Below are 25,818 nucleotides of genomic sequence, written 5' to 3'. Positions count from 1 at the left end.
TTTAATTCAAGCTTTCAAATCCTAAAAAGGGTCATTGTGACCCCATGGTTACTACATCGACAACCTAACACGCCTTCTAGATTTCATGAAAAAATTCAAAATTTTCTTCTTTTTGAGTTTGTTGAAAATGGACAGCTACCAAGCACCCAGATTAATTTTAAAGTCAACTATTAAAAATAATTTTCTTTTATTTTATTTTTAAATTCATATAATTTTATAACTAGGGGTGTCAATGGGTACCCATTTACTTGGAATCGAACAAAAATTTAAATAAAAAATCCCGATTTCGATTCCCTTTTTTACTGGAATCGATTAAAACCAAGTCTAATATGGAACCGAACTCATGGGAATTGAAACCAATTTACTTTTATATTATACATGATTTAAGATTATTCTATATTTTAATATTAATATATATTATATAAAGTTATTCAATTTTTGGTATAAACTAAATATTGTAGTTTAAAATGGGTCATCTCTTCTTAAAGTATGTTACTTTCAAAAAGAAGAACAATTTTAATTTTTGAAAAAAAGAGTCATTAAATGATATTTTTAGTGGAACAAATTATAATTCAGTTCATGTATATAATATGTTAAATTTTAGAATGAAGTTTTTTTTATAATGATTTTAAAACATTCCTTTCTCATTCAATTCTTGAGAATTGGAATTGACGACTACTTGTGATTCTTAGTAGTTTTAGTTTCAATTCCATTTATTTTAGAATCAAAATCAACAAGAACTAGAAACGAAAAAATATAGTAATTATGGTTCTAATTTTTTTTTCCAGAACCGACCCATTGACAAATCTATCTATAATCACCCCTCCAGGAAAAGCATTTATGATTTCATCGACACCTTCATGAGGATTGCAACTTGGGCAAGTCAAACCCTAAATCCGATGTTCAATTCAACCTTGAGTCAGGTTTGGGCAAAAAAAGTAAAAAAAAAATTTACCAAACCAAAAATAATTGTAAACTTTGTTCATCACATTTCAAATTTTGTTAATCATAATAGTCTTATTCTTAAGATTTGCTTAAGATTTCATGTAAGAAAACTTTAAGATATGTTTTCAAGAGATACAATTGGAATATTAAGGAGGTATGAGCCAACCCGATCAACTCGACTTGTGTTGAGCGTTTCATGCCCAAGATTGGGTTAGGATCCACAACCCAACCCGTCCGAGTTGCATCTAACTTCCACGTCAGCTCAGTGTCTAACTCAGTGTCATGTCTAGTCATTTAGCATTTTCCTTCAATAAAATAAGTGAGCTTAAGGAGAGGGGTATTTTGGTACTTGAAAACTTTATTTAGGGGGTTAAAATAATTAATATATAAATACCCAAATAATATAAAATAAGTGGTTTCCCGCCGTTTCCCTCATTAGTGAAATCAAGAACGAAAAACAGATAGAAAAGAAAGAAAGTTTCAGTCTCAAAAGATGAAGACAACATCATCGATTCTGCTTCTGCTTCTGCTTTTCTCAACCTTCTTTAATCAATTTCCGATTTTGCCCTCAGCCCAAGGCCAATCATCTGTCTCTTCTCTGTTCATCATAGGGGACTCTTCCGTCAATTGTGGAGATAACAGCTTCTTATACTCTCTTCTCCCTCAACATTCGCCCTCATTTCCCTGTAATGGATCAAATACGCGACTTCTTCCTGATCTACTTGGTATCTCTCTCCCTCTCTCTCACTCAAGTTTCTGTGTTCTTCTTTCTTTGTTTTTTTCTTGAAAATGCGAACGAAACGAAGGGTTAGGGCTTGTTTGATTGAAAATTATGTTTCGTTGTTTTGGGCCTTGAAAAACCCTCTTTTTTGGCTGAAACAAACGGAGCCCTGTTCATAATTTCTAGAGAGCTTATATTAGCACACCAACTTCTATCTATAATGCACCAATAATTAAATTAAATTAAATTGATGTTTAGTGTAGGAATGTTTAGAGGGAGAGAAGAAAAAAATATCTTTCTTAGTGTATTATAGAAATTATTAATTAATTTGTGTGTTTTAAATAAAAGTTGGTGTGGAAATACAAGCTATCTACTTTCATGACGTAGAGTTTACCTATCAATGGCCAGGATCATCCAAATAAGTGGACCACAGTTTGATATCTCTAGTCATTTGACTTTGACCATTTTCAACAAATCTTGACATGCCAAGTAGTGCTGCTAGTCGATCGGGTTCAGATCAATCTAAGACCGATCCGATAAGGTTGTCAATTTATTGGGTCTAAGTCTAAGCCGATAAGGATTGAATTGGATCCATAATTTGATTCAATAAGAATCCTTATCGGATTGGTATTTATTGGATCTCAACACTAAGATCCAAATCCAATTCATAGCAATCATATTAGGTCCGGATTGGATCAATTTCGATTTTTAAAAATACATAGCATAATGTTTGTACTTTCGCACATTTTTGCCGATTGGGTCATGGTTGATCTGGAATCGACCCGATATATTATCAAATCATATCCTTAGCAGAAACCGTGTATCGATCCTTGATCCTTGATCCAGATCCAAAGTTTTTGGATTGGAACGGTTTGGATTTTGGATCTGATCCGATCCATTGACAGCGCTAAGTTCCAACACTATTAACTATGTTTTCGATGCAGCGGAGAAGATGGGCTTGCCTATGATCCCTCCATTTTACAGTGAAAATGGAACGATTGAAGGGCTGGTTAACGGCCTGAATTTCGGTTCATCTCGAGCGACGATCATGAACACGGGCAGATTGGGCTTCCAAGCCTTAAACCAACAGCTACGTCAAGCGTTCGAGACACTTCAGATGTTGCAACTTCAGCTGGGCCAAGATAAGGCCCATGAGATTGTGGGCTCTTCTATCTTCTATCTCTCATTGGGCAAAGATGACTACATTCAGATCTTCCTCCGCGATCTCTTCAGTGTGAGGCGGAAGTACGGCAGCGGAGCGTTTGCCCACATTCTTGTTAATCAGATGACCCGAGTTGTTAAGGTAAACTCTCTTTGATCCAAAGCCATCGATCAGTAGATAGGCCCAAATTCAGCCCTATATGGATTAGACTTTTAATTGGACAAGGCCCACTTTATGATGGTAGATTATATTAATGCTGAGCCCAGACTAGCCCGGCCCATTAATACCCATATTCAGGATTCATCTTTAGATCAAGAGTTTTTATTTGCTACACCAACTTTTTTATTTATAACACATCAAATATTGAAACCAACTAGAGACAAATATTAGTGGGTGTGTCCATATCCTTATTTGGTGTCATATATAAATTTATTGAATTTGGTGTGCTAATACATAGAAGTTGATGTAGCAATATATTCTTTTGGATTAGGGCAAATTACCATTCGGTGCGTTGAATATGACAAAATTCCGAGTCTGGTACGTTGTTCATTTTAATTCCTAAAACGTGTTTTCAAATGAGTCCGCTGGTAGGTATTCTAATTTAAAGTGATCAGCGATCTGGTCATAAAAAATATAAGGATATTTGTTCTTTAAATTTACTAGTAAGTTCATCACTTTTTTATCAGTGAGATCGTCACTTTAAATTAGATACCTACCAACGTACTCGTTCAAAAATATGTTTTAAGAATTAAAATGACCTATGTAACAGAATCGGATTTTTTTGCAAATATTGCACACATTTTGGTGTACTATAAATAGAAGTGGATGCGGCAATATAAGCTCTTTTGGATAAAATGGGTCCCACCAAAGAAATCTACCTAGGTCAACAGTCAACATGATCAGATGATCTCAACCGTATGATTTAATTCATATTTGGTCCATAAATCTTTAATTTAAGCTAGTTTGTACACTTTAGAAGCTTTGATGAATGCTTGGGCTATTGTTAGGACCTTTACAATGTAAACGTGAGGAAGATCATCTGCATGGGAATAGGGCCATTAGGGTGCACCCCTCGCGCACTATGGGAGAATTATAATTCATCGGCTAGAGCCGAGGCCAAGGTCGAGGATGGCAAATATTGTGTCGATGAGGTCAATAAGCTCGTCGTAGAATACAACGCAATGCTATCGGAACACCTTAATGACCTAAATTCAGAGTTATACGATGCACAGATAATCTTTTGCGACGTCTACCAAGCAACCATGGAGATCATAAGTGACCCCAAACAATATGGTATGTTATTCCCTATATTTTCAACACTGTTGAGTCGACTCAAAAAATTTCTGAGTCAATTTGGTGATACAGGAGAGAAGTTCTATAAAAGCGACAAGAATTGCTTATAGAGTCATGACGCTTATTTCTACTTGATTCGACTCGATTTGGCAAATCATCAATTTGGCTGAGTTACTTTGATAATGCACTGAGTTGGATTAGAAACTCTACTGAGTCATGGGGCTATACATAATGTTTTCATGAAGATCAAAACATAAATACTATTAAATGTTCATCTAAAATTTAATTAATTATTTTATTTGCTCATCAAAGTCAATTACCGAGTCATTGAATATTTATATAGAAAACCATTTTGACTAATACGACTTAAGTGCAAACCCCTTAAATAATCAAAATAACTCTCCATAATAAAATACCTACCCATTATGTTTAGCCAGTAGGACTATTTGCATTGGAGTTGCTCTAACCATCAAATGTTTGAATTGGATATTAACATTTATTTACAATCTAGGTTTCTCTAATGTGAGCCAAGCGTGTTGTGGGCTCGGTCGTTTTGGTGGTATGGTTGGGTGCCTAGCAGAGGACATGGCCTGCAAAGAGCCCTCGACCCATGTGTGGTGGGATTTCTACAACCCCACACAAGCCGTCAACTCCTTATTAGCCAATTGGACCTGGTCTGGGCAACCCTTCAACATTTGTCATCCAATAAGCATTCGACAAATGGCATCCACATCAAGGTGACACCTAGCCAAAGATGCCACGTCAGCAATGGTATTTCCAACTTGTCACTATTTTCATTTTAATGAACTTTTACAGTGTTGTGTTACCAAATTCATGAATATTAAATGAAGCTTGTTTTTGGGGTTTATCAATAAAAATGATGCCAATTGAATCTATTGGGGTGCTTAATTGTCTAAAGGGAAACTAATATTACTACTTTAAAGTTAAAAAATGAATAAGATGATATGTACATATAAATTAAACTAGGTAGATAATCCCAAATAGTAAAATAAATTTGAATTGAACAAAAATATGGAGAATTAAGACGAAATAGAATCGAAAGATCTTGTGAAAAAAAATGAGAAAAATCTAATAATCAAGGTGAAGATGGGTGTGAAAAAATGAAGCAGCAAAGAGAACAGAAATTGCACACCAAAAACACACAAGGATTAGCATGTTTCAGTAGTATCCCTACTTCCGCGAATCAAATCAAGAACAGTCACTATTTTTTTCCCAGTTTTACAGTCCTAGAGATCTCTATTTATAAATTGGGAGTTGCTAAAACGCGTCTACCCCCGAAAAGTATAAAATCCTTAAGAAAATACTACATAAATTCTTTTTTCATAATTCTAAAAAGAAATAAAAAAATTAGTATGGGGGCTCCACCCTCGAGCGACAGGAGGCGTTGCGCCCTGCACCCCCACAACTCAGTGTTCCATCCACAGAATTTAAAACATTTACACAACGATGAGAATATGTATGTTATTCCAACTAATCCTTGGTTTGAATAATATTTTCCTATGGTCAGTGAAATCAACAAAAACTTCCTCCTAACATCGAGAATGTAACCTAAATTTTCAAAGTGTGCAAAACTTTTGGCCTCAAATGAAATCAATTAATGCTTTTTTTTTTCTTTTTTTTCAAAATTTAAAATTCATTTTATTCGCCAGTAATTTACTTTTAAAAGAGACGATCCATTTTAAGTTGCAATGTGAACTTTACATAATATATATTAATTTTAAAATATAGAAAAACTCTAAATCATTTATAATATAAAAAAATTATGAAAAAATAAATCGGTTCCAAGTGTCCATTGGATAGAACCTAACTGTTCTAGTTCCTATCGGTTCGGTTCCATATTAGACATGACTCTAATTGCTTATAATTAAAAGAGAATTGAAATCGAGATTTTGATTTCAATTCCAATTCAATATTAGTTAAATTGATATCCATTAACACCTCGTCTAATCTAATCAACTAGGGGTGTCAATTAGGAATCGGGACTGGGGGTTTTCAATTTCGGTTCCAATTCAATATTGGTTAAACTGGTGTCCATTAACACCCCGCCTAATCTTCTCAACTAGGAGTGTTAATGGATACCCAGTTAATCGGAAGTGAAACCCCAATTCTAATTGCTTTTTTATTGGGATCGATTAGAGCATGGTCTAAAATGGAACTAAGCTAATAGGAATCGAAACCGTTAGATTCTATCCCATGGATCCCAATAGGTACTCGAAACTGATTTCTTTGTCATTTCTTTTTTATATTATAAATAATTTAAGGTATTATTTTATTTCAAAATTAATGCATGTTTATAAAGTTCTTAAAATTTTCATATAAACTACATATTGGAACTTAAAATAAGCTAGCTCTTTTAAAAGTTTATTACGTTCAAAGAAGATAAATTTTTTTCCTTTAAGATAGCTCGTGATGGGTTGTTATATACCACCAAGAGCCGCATGTTTGTTCCACGTGCGGATGGGCTAAGACGAGAATTGATGAGGGAGTGACATGACACTCCATGGGCTGGCCATCCGGGCTAGCGTCGCACATTAACTCTCTTGAAGCGAGGATATTACTGGCCGAACATCCGTGATGATATGTTAGATTATGTGAGGACCTACCTCATTTGCCAGCAAGATAAGATCGAGCACGACAAATCAATCGGGCTACTAGAACCTCTTCTAGTCCCCCAAAGGCCTTGGGAAAGTGTTTCTATGGACTTTGTCTCAGGTTTGCCGAAGGTTGCAAAGTATGGGTCCATCCTTATGATTGTGGACCGTTTCTCCAAATATGCTACATTTATACCGGCCTCGACATATTGCTCAACAGAAGAAACAACGCACTTGTTCCTCAAGCATGTCATCAAGTATTGGGGTGTACCCAAGAACATTGTCAGCGACAGAGATTCAAGATTTACAGGAAGTTTTGGACCGAATTGTTCAGATTACTTGGGTCTTAGCTTGACTTTTCGACTAGCGGACATCCTCAAATAGATGGGCAGACTGAAAGATTTAATACCATGTTGGAGGAGTATCTCAAGCATTTTGTCACTGCCAACCAAAAGGATTGGGCAAATCTACTTGATGTCGCACAGTTCTGTTTCAACCTTTAGAAGAGATCTTCCTCCAACAAGAGTCCTTTTGAACTTATTACTGGCCAACAACCTTTAACTCCTCATACTATTGTTTCAGGATATCAGGGACAGTGTCCAATGGCGTACAAGTTTGCTAAGTTTTGGTAGGACAACTATGAAATTGCCAGATCTTACCTTGAAAAAGCGTCGAAGCGGATGAAGAAATGGGCTGATGAACATCGTCGACCAGATCGTTTCAAAGTTGGTGACTTAGTTCTACTCAAGACAGATCAGTTAAGAAGGTTCAACCGAGTACAGCGAGCACACAGGGGACTACTACAGCGTTATAAAGGTCCAATACTCATCCTCTCTCGAGTCGGTAAGGTCTCCTACAAGCTGAAGTTACCGCACTGGTTACGCAACATCCACCCTGTCTTCCATGTCAGCTGTCTCAAGCCATTCCATGCAGATCCAGCACGCAGCATTCCAACACGTTCACCCTCTCGTTCAACAATCCAGCCAGAACGTGTTGTCGACCAAGTTATCGTCGAGCGTCAAGTCAGCAGTAGTTCAAGCAAACAGCAGCACATGGAGTACTTTGTCACATAGAAGAACTTACCAGAATGCGAAGTCACTTGGGAAAGAGCAGAGAACCTACAACCATTCAAGCAAAAGGTTGAAGAGTTTGTCAGGGACAATGCGACGAGGAAATCTGCAAAATAGGTGGGGGAGACTGTAACGGCCATGTACTCTGACACCTAGAGTTTAGGTGTAGTTCACCCCGGAGTCACCCGGGAGCACCCATGTAATACTATGTAAGGCTCGTTATGAAGCCATGTCAGCCCCCATACCAGGGCATATCTGTTAACTTAGTGGCGTTTTCGTAATAAGGAAGTATGATCGGCCTTCACTTTTGATGTTTCCTTCTGGAAACCTAGAAAAAGAAAAGTATCTACCTTGTAGGAAGAGTGTCGGTGCTATCCCAATCCCCGGCCTACACCCACGTTGTTGAAGCCCAGCTCCGTGGAAGTCCCGTGTGTCATAGGATCATCATTTGCTTGTAACGCATCTATTGCTTTTGTAACGCGTTGCACCATGTAATTCAATATTATATCAACAAAGTTGTCTCTGGGCTTTGCCTTGTGTTACCTCGTTTACTTGTTTGCTAGCTACGTGTGTGTGGTGCACGATCATTTTACAGGCTTGCAAGTGGATTTAACCACTTTGTACCGCACGACTTCGCTTCGAAAGAATAGGGCCGTGACAGTTGGTATCAAAAACTTATATCCTTAGTATGATAAATTACAACTAAGTTAATAACTTTTACAAATAATATGTTAAATTTTTTTATGATGATTTGAAATACTTTTTTTTTTTTTCACATTCGATTATTAAGAATTAGAATCAATACGTACCCATATTTTTTGGCGGTTCCAGTTCTGGTTCATGTAATAGTTATATCTCTAAGTGCCTTAGGAACTAAACCGGACCGACCCATTGACACCCCTCACAACCCTTTGACTCAACTTTCTTTAGTCAATTTCCAATTTTGCCCTCAGCCCAAAGGCCACTCATTTGCCTTTAGTTTGGTCATCGTAGAGGACTCCTCCGTCAATTAGGAAGACTAATCGCTTCTTGCACACCCCACATTCGCGTTCATCTCCCCGTAAATGGATTCAATACAATACATGGTTTCTTTTAGATCTACTTAGTAATTCTTTCTAAGTTGGTAAAACTCGACCGAGTCAATTGGGATTTTGTATATTTTAATTAAAATAAATAAAAAATTATTTTAAATATTTATTATCCAAATAAAATATGATTTTATGGTAACACATACTAATCTACTTTAAAAATATTATAATTATTTTCATATGAATAAATAATTGTAAACCATGAATTAAATTGATGTCTATGGTAGGAGAACCTCATCCTCAGTGTAGAGAAAGATGGAGAGGGAGAGAATAAGATTAATAGTATCTTTATTTGGTTACACATTATTAATTTGTGTTATAAATAAAAGTTGGCGTAGAAATACAAGCTCTCTACTTTTACTTTTATGAGTAAAGTTTACTTATTAATGGCCAGAAGCATGTATGGTTTGTAGTTCCAAAACCCCATTTGGTTCAAAAATTGCAGAAATAGAAGCAGGTGGAAGCACAATTGCAAATCACAAGGAGAAGCGCCCACTTCTCACTTTTGGTCATTTTCGGCTTCCCACTTGAAAGTACTTGCCAAACAATCATTTTTATTTGAGAAGATTTCCTAAATTGCCTATGTATTTAAAAATAAAAATAAAAAAGACACTGAAATTCAAGTTTCTTCATGGATCTCTATCAATGGATGAATCACCATATATGTTACAAACATTCCTAAACCAAACCTAAGATTTGGCCTCTCCTCTTGGCTTTGCCCTTATATTGTAAATTTTTATAACTTAATCCAGTTTACAAATGTTAGTAAACAAGACGGACAGTACCTGACGGGAACAAACCAATTACCAAACATGGTCTTTTCTGCTTTTTGATGAAGATCCTTCGGCATGGAATCGATCCCTCCGGTGCGCTCGAAATTAAACCAAATGAAACAACTTTGTTGCCGCAGTTCATACCCAACTTACCTGACAAAAGGGGGGCAAAACGAGGGGAAACAATCTCCCAGCACTTATCAGCATCCAATAAATTACTGTTTTCTTTGCAGGTGCCAACTAGCTTAGTTCGTAAAGTCTTTGGGTGATGATACCAGAGACTTGGGTTCAAATCCTGCCAGCACCGAGTTAATGAACTCATTAAAAACAGGCTTACCAATCAAAAGAAAAAAAAATTACTGTTTTCTTTGTTGTTGATTTTCTATACTTGTCTTGATAAATAAATAAATAAAGAGAGAACAAATAATATAGAGGATCACCTCACTTGGAAGCAGAAACCCATTCCTTGTAAATCCCATGTTCTTTCACCCTACATTGCCATCATTGTTTCATCTCAATTTCAACAATAGAAGGGAAAAGAAATTTTCTTTTGTTTCTGCATATAGAATCTTTCTTTTTTCTTCTTTTTTTTATAGATGTGAAAATTCAGCTAGATCAGTGAAACATGCTTCATAAAACACATATACTAATTGGGAGATCAATGGATCGCTAAGGTAGTAACTTAGGAAGGACAATACTGTTATTTTGGGGACGATAGTTGATTCAATATATGAGCGATTCTTGAGGTAATTTGAATCATAAAAGAATGGTAACTTGTGTATGCGTGTGGGCATGCGCACATGTGTGGGTAACGCTGATCTAGTATTCAAAGCTTTCCACTCTTCTTTTTCTTTTCTTTTTTCAAAGAAAGTCAATACAAAGCAACAATCAGAATTATTACTTACAAATGGATGTCATTTAGGTTGATTTCATTAAACAGATTAATGTAAAACCGAAAGCCCTCGGGGCTGATGTCTCTACACAGTAGACCTGCAGATAGTAGCCGATGATGACATTAAATCTGTTAAAAAACAGAAATTTGAACTTCAATGAGTTTTTTAAGGAATATGTGCAAATACATGTACCTTTGCTCTCAGCTGTTAGAAGGTGTTCCTTGGCCATTGCTGGAGCTATCCCTAGTATCATTGCAGCATCGCTTGGACTTATGCCAAATCGGAGAGCATCGGATTTTAATACAAGGGATTTAATCCTCGCAAATACCTACATCAGACAGGAAAACTTGATTACTTGGTCATGATTCTGAAACCAAATGAACACTGTCAAAACATACTAATTAACTCAAAGATACACAAACTCAAGAATTATGACAATCTGCATGCAGCATGAACCATAGCCATCAACTTCAGAAACTCACATAACAACAAAGATTCACTTGTATTTAGAAAAATATCTATTATTCAAACATACTTATTTATATATATAAATACATAGGGGGCGGTTCATGGGACATATGTAAAAACAATGGTTTTTCAAAATATTGTGTTAGAGGTTTTGGATTGAGCTGATTTTTTGCGAGGATGGTGGCTATGATGAGAAGATCATCCTCACAAAAAATCAGCTCAATCTGAAACTTCTAAATCTATCAAAAGTGATTTACAAATTATTGGCAAAAATTGACAAAAAATCGACAATCCACATTCTAAATCACTTTTAATGGGGTTAGAAGTTTCAGATTGGACTGATTTTTTTTTTTTTTCTAGATGATCTTCCCATCATAGAGATCATCCTCACAAAAAATCATCTCAATCCGAAACTTCTAACCCATATTTTGAAAATTTATTAATGTTACATTGTTTCTACATATGTCCCTTGATCCGTTCCAATTATATATATATATAACTGGTTTTGCACTAAAGAGATGTACTAAGAAACAGCTAATAAATAAGTTGTTTAAGAAGAATTGAGAAAAATAATTGTCAAGTCTCAATCTGAAAGCTTGGCAAGAATTTATAATAATAAAAGAGTTAAAAGACAAAAAAAACCCTAACAAGAAATAAAAGAATAAAAGCTATTACTAAACAACTAGCACTAAAATAACACTAGATTATTTTTAGTACTCGCTCTCAAGCTAAGGCAAATATATCAACTAAACCCAACTTGACAATGTGAGAATTAGTGATAGAAGGACCAATAGACTTCGTAAGCATGTCGGCAAACTGATCTAAAGATGATACAAAGACTGTCTAAAGATCACCAAATTGAACTTCCTCCCTAAGAAAGTGAACATCAACCTCAATATACTTAGTTCTTTCGTAAATAATTGAGTCAAAAGCAAGCATGATAGCAGACTTGTTATCAGATAACAAAGTAGAAAAATCGGAAATAGGAAATCCCAACTCTGTCAGCAAAAACCAAAGCCAAATCAGCTCACATGTGCCAAGGATCATAGCATGATATTCAGCTTCAACAGAAGAACGAGAAACCACATTTTATTTCTTACTTTTCCACGAGATAAGGTTATCACCATAAAAAGTACAAAAACCAGATGTAGATCTCTTATCTATAAGAGAACCAGCATAATCAGCATCTGTAAAACACGACAAATGCGATTGAGCAGTGGAAGAGTAGAAAAGCAAGAAATCAGGATGCAACTTCAAGTAGTGAAGAATACAATAAACGCATTAAGATGAGAAGTACGCGGAGTATGCATGAACTAACTGACCACACTAACCGCAAAGGACAAGTCTGGTCTAGTATTAGTCAGATAAATCAGACGACCTACAAGACTCTGATAAGAAGAAGAATCTGATAAAAGATCACCGGAGTCAGTATGAAGACGATGATTCTGATCCATATGGGTGGAAGCAGGACGACAATCAAGCAAGTCCTGTGCCCTGAAGAAGATCCAATGTGTATTTACACTGAGATAACGAAATACCACGGCAAGAGTGGGACACTTCTATCCCCAAGAAGTACTTGAAAAGACCCAAGTCTTTAACCTTAAAAACACAACCCAATAGCATCTTAACTTTATCAATCCATTCCGTATCATCACCAGTCACAATAATATCAGTCACATAAACCAAGACAATGGTACAACGACCATCCACTCCCCGACGAATAAAGCAAGTATGATCTGAGTGGCATCTAAGAAACTCCATAGATAAAATAACCTCAGAAAAACGCTGAAATCAGGCTCGCAAGGACTATTTTGGGCCATACAGAAATTTAAGAAAGCGACATACCTTCCTAGAATACTCCCCCTAAAGACAAAACCTAAGAGGGGGATCCATATAAATAACCTTAGTTAAATCACCATTTAAAAAGACGTTCTTCATATCAAGTTTGTGAAGTAGCCAGGAATGACATGCTGCTAAAGAAATAAGAAGTCGAACAGTGAAAAGTTTGGCAACCGGAGCAAACATGGCACCAAAATCTTTTTTAGGGGTCTGTGTAAACCCCTTAGCAACAAGGCGTGCCTTATACTGATCAATAGTCTCATCAACGAGATATTTCACAGTGAATACCCATTTACAACCAACGATCCACTCCCTAGGCAAAAGGGTAACAAGCTCCTAGATATTATTTTTCTACAAAGCATCCATCGCGGTAGTCATAGCTCTAGTCCATTAAGGGTCTCACAAAGCCTTTAATATAAACCGAGGAACGCGAATATAATCAGTGGCTGTAAGGTAAGTTTGATAAGAGAAAAAAAGAACTTGATAAGAAACAAACTGGACAATAGGATGATCAGTCACACACCTCTGCTTATCTTTGTGAATGACAATAAACAAGTAAGAATTAAAAATAGAAGGGATAAGGATAGGTATATGTGTAGAGGTAGGAGAGGATATACCTGAATCCAAGGAGGAGGAGGGTGACAAGTATAGACCTTAAGCGACAGAAAAGATGGAAAATAAACTGGAGAAAATAACACTACAAAAGACAAGTCCTATAAAGTAGAAAAGTCCTGCAAAGTAGATGTGGCACTAAAGTAGGGAACATTTTCAAAGAAAGTAACATCAAGAGAGTGTATTACATAGTGAGAAACTAGATCATAACACCGCTACCCTTTTGACATAGAGAAGTAACCCAAGAAAACATACCGAATAGCTTTGTCATCCAATTTGGTGCGATTAAGAGCTCTGTCTTGAACAAAGCACGTGTACCCAAAGAATCAATGTGTAATGGGGAAAAGTATATTGTCAAGTTGAAGGACATGAATAGGCACTTGTCCCTCTAAGGTGCAATTCGAGACGCGGTTAATAAGAAAAGTCATAGTGAGGATTGTCATATTCCAATATACCTTAGGAACATGCATTCCTCGGAGAAAACAACGAATAATGTTCATGAGGTGGTGATTCTTACGTTCTACCACCCCGTTTTGTTCCGGAGTATAAGAACAAATCAACTGGTGAAGCATAGCATGCTCATGAAGATGGGAGTGAATCCCATCAGATATATATTCTCTCACCCCCCACCCCCACCCCCATATTATCAGACTAAAGAGATTTAACAGTAATATTGTGTTGAGTTTAAATCATTTTAAGAAAATTGACAAAAATAGGGAGTACCTCAGAACGAGAACACATCAGATAACCTCAAGAACATCGAGAGTAGTCATCAATAAATGTAACATAATATTTATGATCATTAAAAGTAGTAATAGGGGAAGGCCCACACATATCAGAATGAACAAAATCAAATATTGCATTAAATCGATGCATACGAAGAACATAAGAAGTACGTGTGAACTAAATTAAATATTGCATTAAATTGATCCATACGAGGAATATAAGTACATGTGTGTTTAAAAAGTACACACACAAAGTATTGAAATTTATGTCCACTACAAGTAGTTTTTAAAGCAAGAAATAAAGAATATAAGTGTTGAAAATTGACATGTCCTAACTGAGCATGTCATAAATCTAGAGTCTTAGATGAAAACGTGTGACTCCCAGAGGAAGGAAGCACAGAAGTCGGAACAACAGTAGGCTGAGATCCAAATAAGTACAGCCTCTCTCTCATACTACTTACCAAAAATCTTCCTTGAAATCAAGTCTTGAAAAATACAGTGAGTAAGAAAAAAGGTAACTAAGCAATTTAGAGATTTAGTAATACTACTCACAGAAAAAAAAATTAAGGGATAAGTGAGGGACATGAAGCACAAAATCTAGTAAATCCTAGAAGATAAGGGGATGATGCCCTTGTTGTGGATAGGTGTAAGAGATTGATCAGCAAGGCGAACCTCCCTATAAATGGTAGGAGAAGTAGAAGAGGTAAAATGACTAGACTCACCAGTCATGTGATCAGAGGCACCAGAATCAATAACCCATGTCAGAGGAGTAGAGCCAGACTGGGTGACATGAAAAGCAGAAGACTACATGGAGACGTAGTAACTAAGGCCACAGTCGAAGCGGAGTGAGTATGGCCATAAATCTGATCTCGGGCAATAGTGGCAATCTGAGTCTGTAGCTGTTGCAAGTCAATTGTGTCAAGTGAAGAAGGATGATCAGTGAGATGAGTGGATGATGATTCCACTGTAGCGGCACGAGGAACAGATTGTCCCAAAGATGGAGATGAAGGAAATCATAGTATCAAATGAGAATAGAACTGAAAGCAGCGGACTTTCTCATGGCCAATCTTCTCACAATGACTGCAAGTAAGGCTACTCCCTTTACCACAACCACGACTCCCTGATTCAAGGGTTCGAGAGTTGGAGAAACTTAAGTTGGCAATTAAGGTCATCTGATATATAGTTGGAACAGAAAGAATGCCGGGGACTTGAGTCTAAGAAGGAACAATACGACAACAACGCTCATCACTGTCAATGGTTGTAAAGACCTCAAATAAAGAAGGTAAAGGAGTGGTGTTCAGGATTTGTGTTCGAAGGGCATCAAATGCAGGTCGTAGACCGATAAGAAACTGGTAGGTCTGATGTCGAACAATCCTCTTAACCTCATAACCAGCTACTTCTGAAGACAATTCAATCATAAACTCATAATGAAAAAGTTCCTCCCAACATAAGTGAAGAAATCTGAAGTAATCCGCTACACTCTGAATCCCTTGGGTAGCCAGGGCAATGTCTCAATAGAGCTCATAAATCCTCAAGTCATTCTTGGCACATGCATATGTCTGAGTAAGTGCAGACTATAAAGATGAAACAATCTCATGGTACATGAACATGGTATAGATGCGCTGCTTCATGGAGTTGAATAGCCACCCAAGGATAATGTAGTTGTCGATCACCCATGATTCAAATTTGAGATCAGTAAGGGGTGGTTTAGTAACGGTGCCAGAAAGCCATCTATATTTCCCTCTACTACCTAGATAAAGGTGCACAGATCGAAACTATGACTAAAAGTTTCAACCATTGAGAAGGGTAGTAGTAGTAATATGTTGAGCTGAATAATTAGACCCAAGAATTGTTGTGGAAGTCGTAATTGCTTGTTCCGATTGCTTTGGTTTGAAGGGAGGTCTATAGAAGAAACTCGCAATACCAGGAAACACAACTTCACGGGCAACCTAGGTGTTATTGCAAGTTTTCCTAGGCTATACAGATGTTGCCGCAGGCCTTCCAAGACACCTACAAGTGTTGTTGGATCTAGGTGCTGTTGATGCAAGCCTCCCTAGGCGGTGCTCTTGCTGCCGCTGGCCTCCAAAGGCACCTACAAGTGCTATTGTCGCAAGCCTCCTTACACTATGTTGTTGTTGCTGCTAGCTTCCAAAGGCACCTACAAGTTCTGCTGAACCTAACTGCTCCTCAGGCTTTGTAGGTGTTGTCGCAGGCTTTTAAAGGGACCCATAGGGCTGCTGAAGGTGGTTGCTACTACCGCAAGCCTCCACAGGCTTTTGTAGCTGCTGTAGCAAGTTCCCAAAGGCACCCTAGGTGCTGTCGTAGACTTTTAAAACAACCCGCAGGGCTGATGAAGGTGGCTGCTACTGGTGCAAGCCTCCACAAGTTTTGTAGCTACTGTAGTATGTTCCCAAAGGCACCCTAAGTGTTGTTCCAAGATCTTATAGTCCCTGTAGTTTCTGTTGCAACCCTCCAAAGACAAAAACGATGGAGAAAAATCCTAACGGAGGGCAAAGAATATTAAGAAAGCCTATCAAAGGTAGAAGCACTATCGTAGGGTAACAGATACAGCGCAGAAACGCAACATGTGATCAAATCCCTATTGCAACATGCGAAAAAGTGAATAATAAACAAAAAAAGGCCCTAGAAGGGGAAAAGATCTAACGAAGCTTTTCTAGGTTAGGTATAAAGGTCTGGGAAATAAAGGGGAGAAGAAAACAAGGAAGAAGGAGGGGAGAAAAACGAGGAGGGGAACCAAGGAGAGGGGACGAAATTCCTTGGCTCTACTACCAAGAATAATTTTCAAGTCTCAATCTGAAAGCTTGGCAGGAATTTATAATAATAAAAGAGTTAAAAGACAAAAAAGCCCTTACAAGAAATAAAAAAATAAAAGCTATTACTAAACAACTAAAACTAAAATAACACTTGATTATTTACAATAGTTTAAACTTAAAGGCAAGGAGCATGACTCTCAAGACATTACTTAATCAATTTTGGGTCTCTTATTCTACTGGTATAATGCTTTCAAAGAGTTTAATGGAATTTTTTTTTTTAGGACTTCGTAGATAGGTGGGAGAGGGTTTGTTGTATTCAGTATGGTTAGTCTCTCTTTGTAGCCGGTTTCTTGTTTAGTTGGTCATTTTGCTCGATGCTTTCACTTTAATAAAATTTTACTTATTTATCAAAAAAAATCAATTTTATAACTTGATACATAAGTACATTAAATTTCAATTTTTTCGCTGACTTTATGCACCGTCATTTCAGTCTGGAAAGGATAAAAAACTCCCCATCATAGTTTCAGGTTAAAAAAAAAGTAGTGTTTTCTATGATTTTGCAACCATAAGTAAGCAGAACATAATTGATCACCATAGAAAACAGAATACCTCTTCATCGCTGTGGGACTTATTCTGGATTACCATGACTCCACTATCAAACTTTCTAAGCATTATTGGGCTGCTGACCAAAAATAAAAATAAGTAAATAACTTGAAAACAAACAAATAAAACACCAATAAAGAGAAAGACAACTATGAAAAGTAGGATTGTCAGTGGTCATATTTGATTTGCACCATGTAACAATCTCACGACACTTCACAATTTTTGCCTTATCAACATACACATGGATAACTCAGCTTGTGTAGTGTTTCTTCACACTACATCACCAATCCCAAGCCTGGATAAAGGAGGAGGGTTGCATTAGGTAGGCAATCGGTATAAAAACTTCACTGCCTCCTAACATGAATCTTGATTCCCAATTTTTTCATGATAAGGGCACATATCAACACAATAAACATGTCTACATTTGCTAAGACACATCCTAGCATTAATGTGAAAATGAATTCCAGAAAAAGGCTGTTGTGTTTCATCCTTCATACACTATTAAGTTCTTTAAAACAACTATATTTGATAAATCCTCCCTCTTACAAATTTATTTTCTATATTAAGTCATTGGATAGCTCTATTGTACATGGAAATATTTTCTTCTACTTACCACCTGGTACTTTCATTATGTAATATAAAAATAATTTGAGCTAAATAAAGCTAAAATAGCATAATATAATACACGCATACGAATGAGTCAGCAATTCAGACTTCTCGAAGGCATTGTGTGACACCTCATATCTATGTAAACATTTATATGCATGTTCTCGATTGTTGCATGGGTTTTGCGGCTTGAATAAGGATCAAAATGGTGTCCTGTTCCTATAGAATAGGAGTGGTGTCTACGTGGCATCTTTTTGTTGGAGTTTAAAACACATTAAGCTCCTAATCCAGCCATTTTCGACATGGCACACAACCCAATGTGTTTAATCTCCAACTAAAAAGTGCCATGTAGACATCATATCTTGCAATAGGAATGGAACATCATTCTGGATTGCGACTCTTGCGGCTTTGCGCAATGTAAACCCTTTAATAAACGGTTGCATTAGAACCTGAAAAGGGTGAAGGTTCTGTAGTCCATACACATCAAACTTCTCCCAAATAGCACAGGCTTGTAACAAATCTTCCGGAGAAATCAATTCTGTGTCAGAGAAAAGAAAGATAGTTATTACTAGTTCTATAACCAATAATAGATAAAGTTGCTCATAGAATGATTACCTGTCCCTCGGGCGCGATTGAAGAGACAGTAGACATCTATGAGTGCAATCATTCCTCCAGCTCTATCTAAGGATAACTTCACAAAATCTGCCAACTTAAGGTTGGGAAAAACATAAAATTAAGATCATAGCTGTTTTTGCAACAAAGCTTCATGAATTGTGCAGCATACCTCAATTAACTTAAGAGAATTAATATTTATATAATAATAGGGTTCAATGGGTTATATGATTGATTCAACGATAAGAATAAATGAGAATGTATTCTTTTATCTCCCATAGAAAACCTTTTACACAAAAGGACACGATTTGAATTTGTAATAAGACAAATCAGAGATCCACCCCACACAAAAAATAATCCAAAAAAAAAAAAAAAACAGATGCGTCGTGGCTGAAATGTGCAATATTGGATTCCAATGTGTTCAGGACAGAGGTGAAGAAAAAAATATATTGTTGAAAATTCTTGGATGATTGTTAGATGAACCCCAATAGCATATTTATAGGTATCACATCAACCAAGATATAGAAGAAGCCTAACAAAAAGATTCTAATTATAAAAATTCCTAATATAAAATATCCTAATTGATATTGCTAAATATATTATTCTTCAGCACAACATTCCTTTTGTGAAGAGATACATTGATAATGATACAACATATCTCATGCATCTTTATATGGTGCATATTAACACCCTCCCACAACTGCATGGTCCTTTGACGAAGGAACACATGCTATTGGTCTCGTTGAGTAATTGTTCTTGATCTCATGAAAAAGTTAATAAATAATTGCAAACGATCGACCGTGCTTGATGATAGTCACCGCATGTCTATGAAGTCCATTATTGTTGCATCACGCTCATGTTTTTGTTTGTCAAAGCCAGTGGCTAACTAAATCATGTCTTTCATGATTTCCCCATAAACATTAGAATTAAGATTGAGCAACTTAAAAAGAACTCTCGTTGGAAAGATTTCAAATAAAAAAAAGAAGATCATGAGATCTAAGTTTTTCCATGAAATCTAGAAAGCTGTGGTGTTGGGTTGCTAATTTGGTAATCCATTTGAGCTCAACGACCCTAGTAAGATTTTAAAACCTTACTAAGTAAGGAAAGTGTTTCTCTAAAGAAAAAGAAAGGATTCACCGCCATCATCGAAGAATGACACACCAAGATCTTGCTCTCAATGGAGCTTAGGCTATGATACCATGAAGAAAATAAAAATTACTGGATGATTATTACATGAATCCTAACAAGGTATTTATAGATACTACATCAAGCAAGATATAGAAAGTAGCCTAATATATAAATTTTAATTATCAAAAATTCCTAATATAAAATATCGTAATTGATATTGCTAAATATCATTATTCTCCATCACAACCTTCCTTTTGTGATGAGATACATTGACAATGACACAATGTATCTCATGCATCTTAATATGATGCATCCTATATTTTCAACAAGAGGAATTCACCCACTTAAAAGAAAAAACAGTACAACTAGAACCTGTTTTAAAGTTCCGTACCGTCTCAGAATGTTCCAGCTAAGACATTCCAGTTTCAACCGAGATCATAACCGAACAATGAATGTTTCAGGATTTGTCTAGGAATGTTTCGATCAAGGCAGTCTTGGATTTTCTCCCTGACCCAAACATTGCCCTGAGAAGAGATTTTAAACATTGACTAGAACTATTTATGTCAACTGCACACAACTGAACCTGTCTTTTTTTAATGTTCGTTAAAAATAAAATAAAAAAGCTTTAATAACAAGGAAGAAGAAATACCACAAATGTATATTTTTGTATTTGGAAATAATATCTACTTATCTCCATCAGAAAGGGAAAAAATAGTACAAAAACTCATAGCTCGTTAGTGAAAGAGGGAGAACAACAAAAGCCCCTGAATTCCGTTAGAACTGATGCCCAAAAGTACAAGAGGGCTTTAGCTTGAAGACAATGGCTACCACATTCTCCTCCTTATTATTAAAAACTCTTTCATTCCTCCCTTGTCAAATAGTCCAGCATACCCCGAAGCGGAGAAGCCTCTAAATTATTTCTCCCTCCAAGAGAACCATTGGCGTGCCAGCCCTTGAAAAGGTCAAACACTGCCCCCCAGCATCATCCATCTCATCCCAAAAAAAAAAAATGTTTACCAAATATTCAGGGAAGTCTATGTGAAGCTTGTTTGACCACATCCCATTCGGTTCATGGCCACATCCTCCTTTATAGTTAAAACTTTCAATTAGTTAATCACTACTATAGTTTCCATCTTGTATAACATTCCTTTCAAAGCCTTCACCTTCACTGGAGCACTCCTACTCACTGAAAAAACTGAAATGGTTCGGGTCATCTAGTATCAATTTGTACGACATTTGACATGTTCCAATATAGTTCAGGAAACATTATCAAACATTCTAAAATGTTCCGGAACATTCTGAAATGTATCGAAACATTTGAATTTCAGTAAAAGATTTTCTTATAATGTATAGATGTGTTTCGGTATATTTTTTGAAACATTCTGCAACATTACTATACACTTAAAATTTCATAATTCTTCGTTTTAGTTGGCCAAAAACTGCAACTTTCTGCCGAAAAGAAACGAAACAAAAGTTGAACCATGATCAAATAGCATACAGTGGAAGTGTAACTAACGTCATAACATCAAGTGGACTAATATGAGATAAAATGAAAGAGAGGCAATTGGATAGTAGTTTCAAACATTCTGGGAATTGATGGATCAACCAAAACAACAGGAATTTCGTGATGGGTTTAACTAAAGATTGCATTGTATTTCTAATAGAAAAAAAAAATACTGTAATGGATGCTTTTGCATAATAGCACGAGGAATTGACTGTTTCAAGTGTGGTCACTATATCTATATTGCAAGTAATTGATTCAATACCAACAGGCTACTTATCTTCCATTCTTAATAACTTTGATATTAAAAATAATGAAACATCGTTCATTAATGAAAATAGAAGAAAACCTGGCGAGACAATTGCTGATGATATAGAGCTCCAGCAGACTCTTTTGTAACTGGTGATGCAATACCAATGCTCAACAGCCAATCTTGCATCTCTTGCTTGGAACCCATCTCCTCATCATTTGTTGCACTAGCTTGACTGGTTGGTCCAGATAAAAGCTTTAACCTCATTTTCTCTGCCAGCATCACCATCTCTTTAGCCTTGCTCTGTAAAGTAATAGATATGATCAGGCAGTTAATACAACTTATACAATATATGAGATACAGCATACAAGCACAATTACGGCAGTCAGAAGCAAACAGGATGCATCAAACACAACAGTTTTAGACATATCTTTTATACAATTGATGCTAGACAAAAGAGATTCTGGGGTTCCGGCAGGTTTCTCCTCTCTTATTCCTCAAATTAATGGACATTAGGGTTAGGATTCGGTGTTGGAATGAATCTAGGTTTGAAGATTCAAGGTACATCAGGGGTAAGGCTTTCATTCTTGGCCTGAAATAGAGAAAAGCAACCTTAAGAGGTGCTGGTGAAATTTTTGGGCAGTAGGATATCAGATTCAAATGGCTTCTACTTATTGGGGAAGGTGAGGATAGCTCTAGAACTAAAGGGTTTTTCCTAACGATCAATTTAATGGGGTTAGAGGTTGACAATTGGGTTTGGGCAGGCTATTATGAGCTGTGTGATTGGACTGAACTCAATGCACATGGAACAAGGAACTGAGCTGCAAGTAAACAGAAATAGAATTTGAAATAAACCTCCAAGAAACCAAATCAAAGTAATTACTACCAACTCCAGATAACAAATCCCAAAAGCATTCCAACAGATATACTAAAGTCCAATGGATTTGAATACAATAAATGTGAAAAAGAAATAGAGAGGATAACTCAAATTTAAGAAGCTGGGATTACAGATTAGAGCACAGAAACAGCAGAGAATCAATCAAACCTTGGCTCCTCTCCAACCAACAAACTCCAACTACCAAAGGGGCAGATCGAAAAATTCAAGGTAAACTACCAAAATTGCCTTCCACTTTCGCTTTAGCGATAGCTCGTGCTTTAGAGAAGAGAAAATGATAAACTGTTCTTGAAAAAGAATATATACAGATATATATAGGGGACGGTTCATGGGACAATAATTGTGACAAAATCTATGACAATGGTATTTATCTTATATGGGTTAGAAGTTTCCGAATGGGTTGATTTTTGGTGAGGATGATCTACTCACCATAAAGATCATCCTCACCAAAAATCAGCTCATTCCGAAACTCCGAACCCCATCAAAAGTGGTTTACAGACAAATTGACGGTCCACAGTTCTTCAACTTGTAAATTGGGGTTAGAAGTTTCGGAATGGAGTGATTTTTGGTGAGGATGATCTCCCCACCATAGAAATCATCCTCACCAAAAATCAGAACATTCTGAAACTTCTAACCCGTCAGAAGTGGTTTACAAAAAAACATTGTCATAGATTTTGTCACAATTATTGTCCCATGAACCACCCCCATATATATATGGGATTAAGGGGGTAAAAGAGGGAAGATAATAAAGTCTGAGGGGTATAATTAGAAAAGGGAAAGAAGAGAAAAAACAATAAAGTTGAAGGGGTATTCTTGGAAAGGGGGTAAAAGAGGAGAGACAATAAAATATGGAGTATTCATGGAAAGGGGATGAAGAGAAGTAATAAAGATAAAAGTTTTCCTCGAGATACTTCATGTATGGGTTATAAAGATTGAGACTAAGGAAAGGGACAGCCGTCCAAACAAAGGAGAGGGTCAACCATCCTACTTTATTATATAGACATATGTATATCCCTTGTCAGGGCTTTGTAGCCCTAAAGCAATCATTTTCATTATCTTGGATTTATGACACAAAAGGATATAGAAATTAAGGAAGATATTGCCCATAGCATTAGAATTAGATGGTTAAAGTAGAGGTGTGCCTTCCATATGCTATATGACTACTACATACCAAACAAATTAAAAAGATTATTTAAAAAAATGGCGATAAAAGGCAATGCTTTATGAGCTGAATGTTAAGGAGTCAAAAAGTGTATTGTTAATAAATAGAATGTAGTAGAGATGAGGATGTGAAGATGGATGAGTGAAAAGACTAAAAAAGATAAAATTTGAATTGAACACAATTGAGAAAATCTAGTAGTTCCAATAGGCAATAAACTATAAGAAAGTTGATTGAGATGGTTTGGGCACGTCCAATGAAAGCTAATTACCCTGGTTAGAAGAATATGCAGCTTTAAGGTTACAAAATAGCAAAAGGAAGACCCAAAAGCATACAGCTTGAGGTAGTGAGAGAGGATATGGACACACTACATGGTAGAAGATGTGGCTCTGGACAAAATTAAATGGAGGAACAAGATTCATTGAGCCAAACCTAAATCTTTGGGATAAGGCATCAATGATGATGATTATAATTCATGCATAATTTATGAGTTGCTTATCAAAACATAATAATTTATGAGCATTAACTACTATATGATTTCATGAATCCATCAACTATTCAATCGTGTGCACAAATCTCAATGTAATTGACAACTTGCCCAAATTTTGCACTTTCACAATTTTGGCATCATGGTTTCAAAAGTATATATATGATCACCGTCACAAAATTCTCCAATTTTTTTTTCAAAAAATAGGGGGGAAAAAAGGAAGGTGAAGTTGCTAATTAATTCCCCGAATTAATCGATAATTCTCCAAAATAATTGGCGAATCAACAAAATTTGTTTTTTCTTCCTAATCAACTGAATCAACCCTAACCTCTGGCTCTCTGTCCATCTCTTGAAACCCAAAATCCATAATGCAACCTATTTTATTGCTTAAAAATATCATTTTTATAAACCACGCATTTTTTTTTACTCTTTCCCAAATTAAAACAAATTGATCCCCACTAAATAATTGCTAAATACAAACTTGGATATAATTTATACTACATGCACATATACACAGACATGAATAATACTTCATTTCTGTTATATTTAAAGTTCACAAACCTCATCAAAGTAACCTATACAGATGAGCCGTATCTCCAATTTCAATTTCACTTTAAAGAATGCAAGTTAATGTCCAAGTCGATTAGCAAATCAAATATATATATATATATATGCATGCGTACCATTAAAGCATTCAAGTCCTGAAAAGCATCCTGTAAGCTCTTATCAGTACTCTCCCACATCTCTTGCTCTCTCCTCAGAATCCCCGAAACCCCCACCATTGTTGCAGTAGTTCTCACTCCACTTGAACCTTCGGTCGATCCAGAACTCTTCTCCTTCGAATCAGAACTCTCCGAATTCAACACCTCCCATGATCTCGATCTCCAAGCATCCCAAAACCGACTGTAAAACGAATCAGGGTCCGTTTTCGATCCTCTCAAAACAAGCGTAATCACAATCGATCTCACTCCCTTCTCTTCGATCCTCCCATCCAACGAAGTCGATACCTGAAATCGAACCCTAGGGCTAGCAAACATGTTCTTGATCGATTTCTTGGGTGAAAAAATGTGAGTAACAGATCCAAGAGGGATCGAAACTGCAGTTGATGCAACATTAGAGGTATTGGTTTCGTTGATCCAGAGAATTCGATGAGTTGTGAGGATCAAAAGTCCGGATTTGAAGAGAGGGAAATTAGGGTTTTCTTCGCAATCGAGATCTACGGATGAGAGGAGAAACGATTCTACTTCACCAGGTTGAAGAACTGGTCGGCCACTGCTGGTTAGTTGCGCTGAAGGAAGAAATTTTCCAGCCATTTGTGTCTGTCACCGAAACAAACAAAGAAACAATTGATTTTCGCGGGAGATAATCTAGCGTTCCTCGAAAAGTCACCCCACGTTGGATTCAAGGGCGTCCAACGAAGGTCTATTTAACGAATAGGGGTGTCAATGGGTTCGGTCCGGTTCGGTTCCTAAGGAATTTACAATCATAACTATTATATTAGTTCAATTCCAATTTTTGTCGATTTCGAATCCGATTCGAAAATAAATGAAATTGAAACCGCCAAAAATCATGGGTACACATAGGGGCAGAGCTAAGATTTTC

The 25,818-nt window shown here is 36.5% G+C and overlaps 2 protein-coding genes across 2 annotated transcripts; one reads left to right on the top strand and one right to left on the bottom strand.

Annotated features, from left to right (window-relative positions):
- Positions 1–1,407: 1,407 nt before the first annotated feature.
- On the top strand, positions 1,408–5,031 carry LOC147386983 (GDSL esterase/lipase At1g71250-like). Its single transcript, XM_086423830.1, has 4 exons — positions 1,408–1,670; positions 2,611–2,969; positions 3,836–4,121; positions 4,633–5,031. The coding sequence occupies exons 1-4, from the start codon at positions 1,439–1,441 to the stop codon at positions 4,860–4,862; spliced, it is 1,107 nt and encodes a 368-aa protein (XP_086279956.1). The 5' UTR covers positions 1,408–1,438; the 3' UTR covers positions 4,863–5,031.
- A 4,473-nt stretch (positions 5,032–9,504) lies between these two features.
- Positions 9,505–25,633, bottom strand: LOC147386982 (EAP30/Vps36 family protein). Its single transcript, XM_086422766.1, has 9 exons — positions 24,900–25,633; positions 21,775–21,978; positions 18,800–18,893; positions 18,665–18,722; positions 17,585–17,654; positions 10,750–10,885; positions 10,570–10,654; positions 10,105–10,154; positions 9,505–9,959 (listed from the first exon to the last, which is right to left on the bottom strand). Exons 1-8 carry the CDS (start codon positions 25,527–25,529, stop codon positions 10,106–10,108), a joined length of 1,326 nt encoding a protein of 441 aa, XP_086278892.1. The 5' UTR covers positions 25,530–25,633; the 3' UTR covers positions 9,505–9,959; position 10,105.
- Between the last annotated feature and the right edge of the window lie 185 nt (positions 25,634–25,818).

Source organism: Akebia trifoliata, chromosome 14 (genome assembly GCF_017979445.1).
Source record: "Akebia trifoliata isolate Shusen 1 chromosome 14, ASM1797944v1, whole genome shotgun sequence".
NCBI classification, from domain to species: Eukaryota; Viridiplantae; Streptophyta; class Magnoliopsida; order Ranunculales; family Lardizabalaceae; genus Akebia; species Akebia trifoliata.
Note: the sequence above shows the minus strand (reverse complement) of the source record. Positions and strands in the feature narration are given on the sequence as shown.

What these genes read in the sequence shown, in the direction of transcription:
- LOC147386983 (XM_086423830.1), top strand. Translation starts at nt 1,439, where the DNA reads ATGAAGACAACATCATCGATTCTGCTTCTGCTTCTGCTTTTCTCAACC. An exon ending in ACTTCTTCCTGATCTACTTG is followed by an intron (nt 1,671 to 2,610) that starts GTATCTCTCTCC and finishes TTTTCGATGCAG; the next exon opens with CGGAGAAGATGGGCTTGCCT. An exon ending in AAGTGACCCCAAACAATATG is followed by an intron (nt 4,122 to 4,632) that starts GTATGTTATTCC and finishes TTTACAATCTAG; the next exon opens with GTTTCTCTAATGTGAGCCAA.
- LOC147386982 (XM_086422766.1), bottom strand. Translation starts at nt 25,529, where the DNA reads ATGGCTGGAAAATTTCTTCCTTCAGCGCAACTAACCAGCAGTGGCCGA. An exon ending in ATTTGGGAGAAGTTTGATGT is followed by an intron (nt 17,655 to 18,664) that starts GTATGGACTACA and finishes TTTGGTCAGCAG; the next exon opens with CCCAATAATGCTTAGAAAGT. An exon ending in AGTCCCACAGCGATGAAGAG is followed by an intron (nt 10,886 to 17,584) that starts GTATTCTGTTTT and finishes TGTCTGATGTAG; the next exon opens with GTATTTGCGAGGATTAAATC.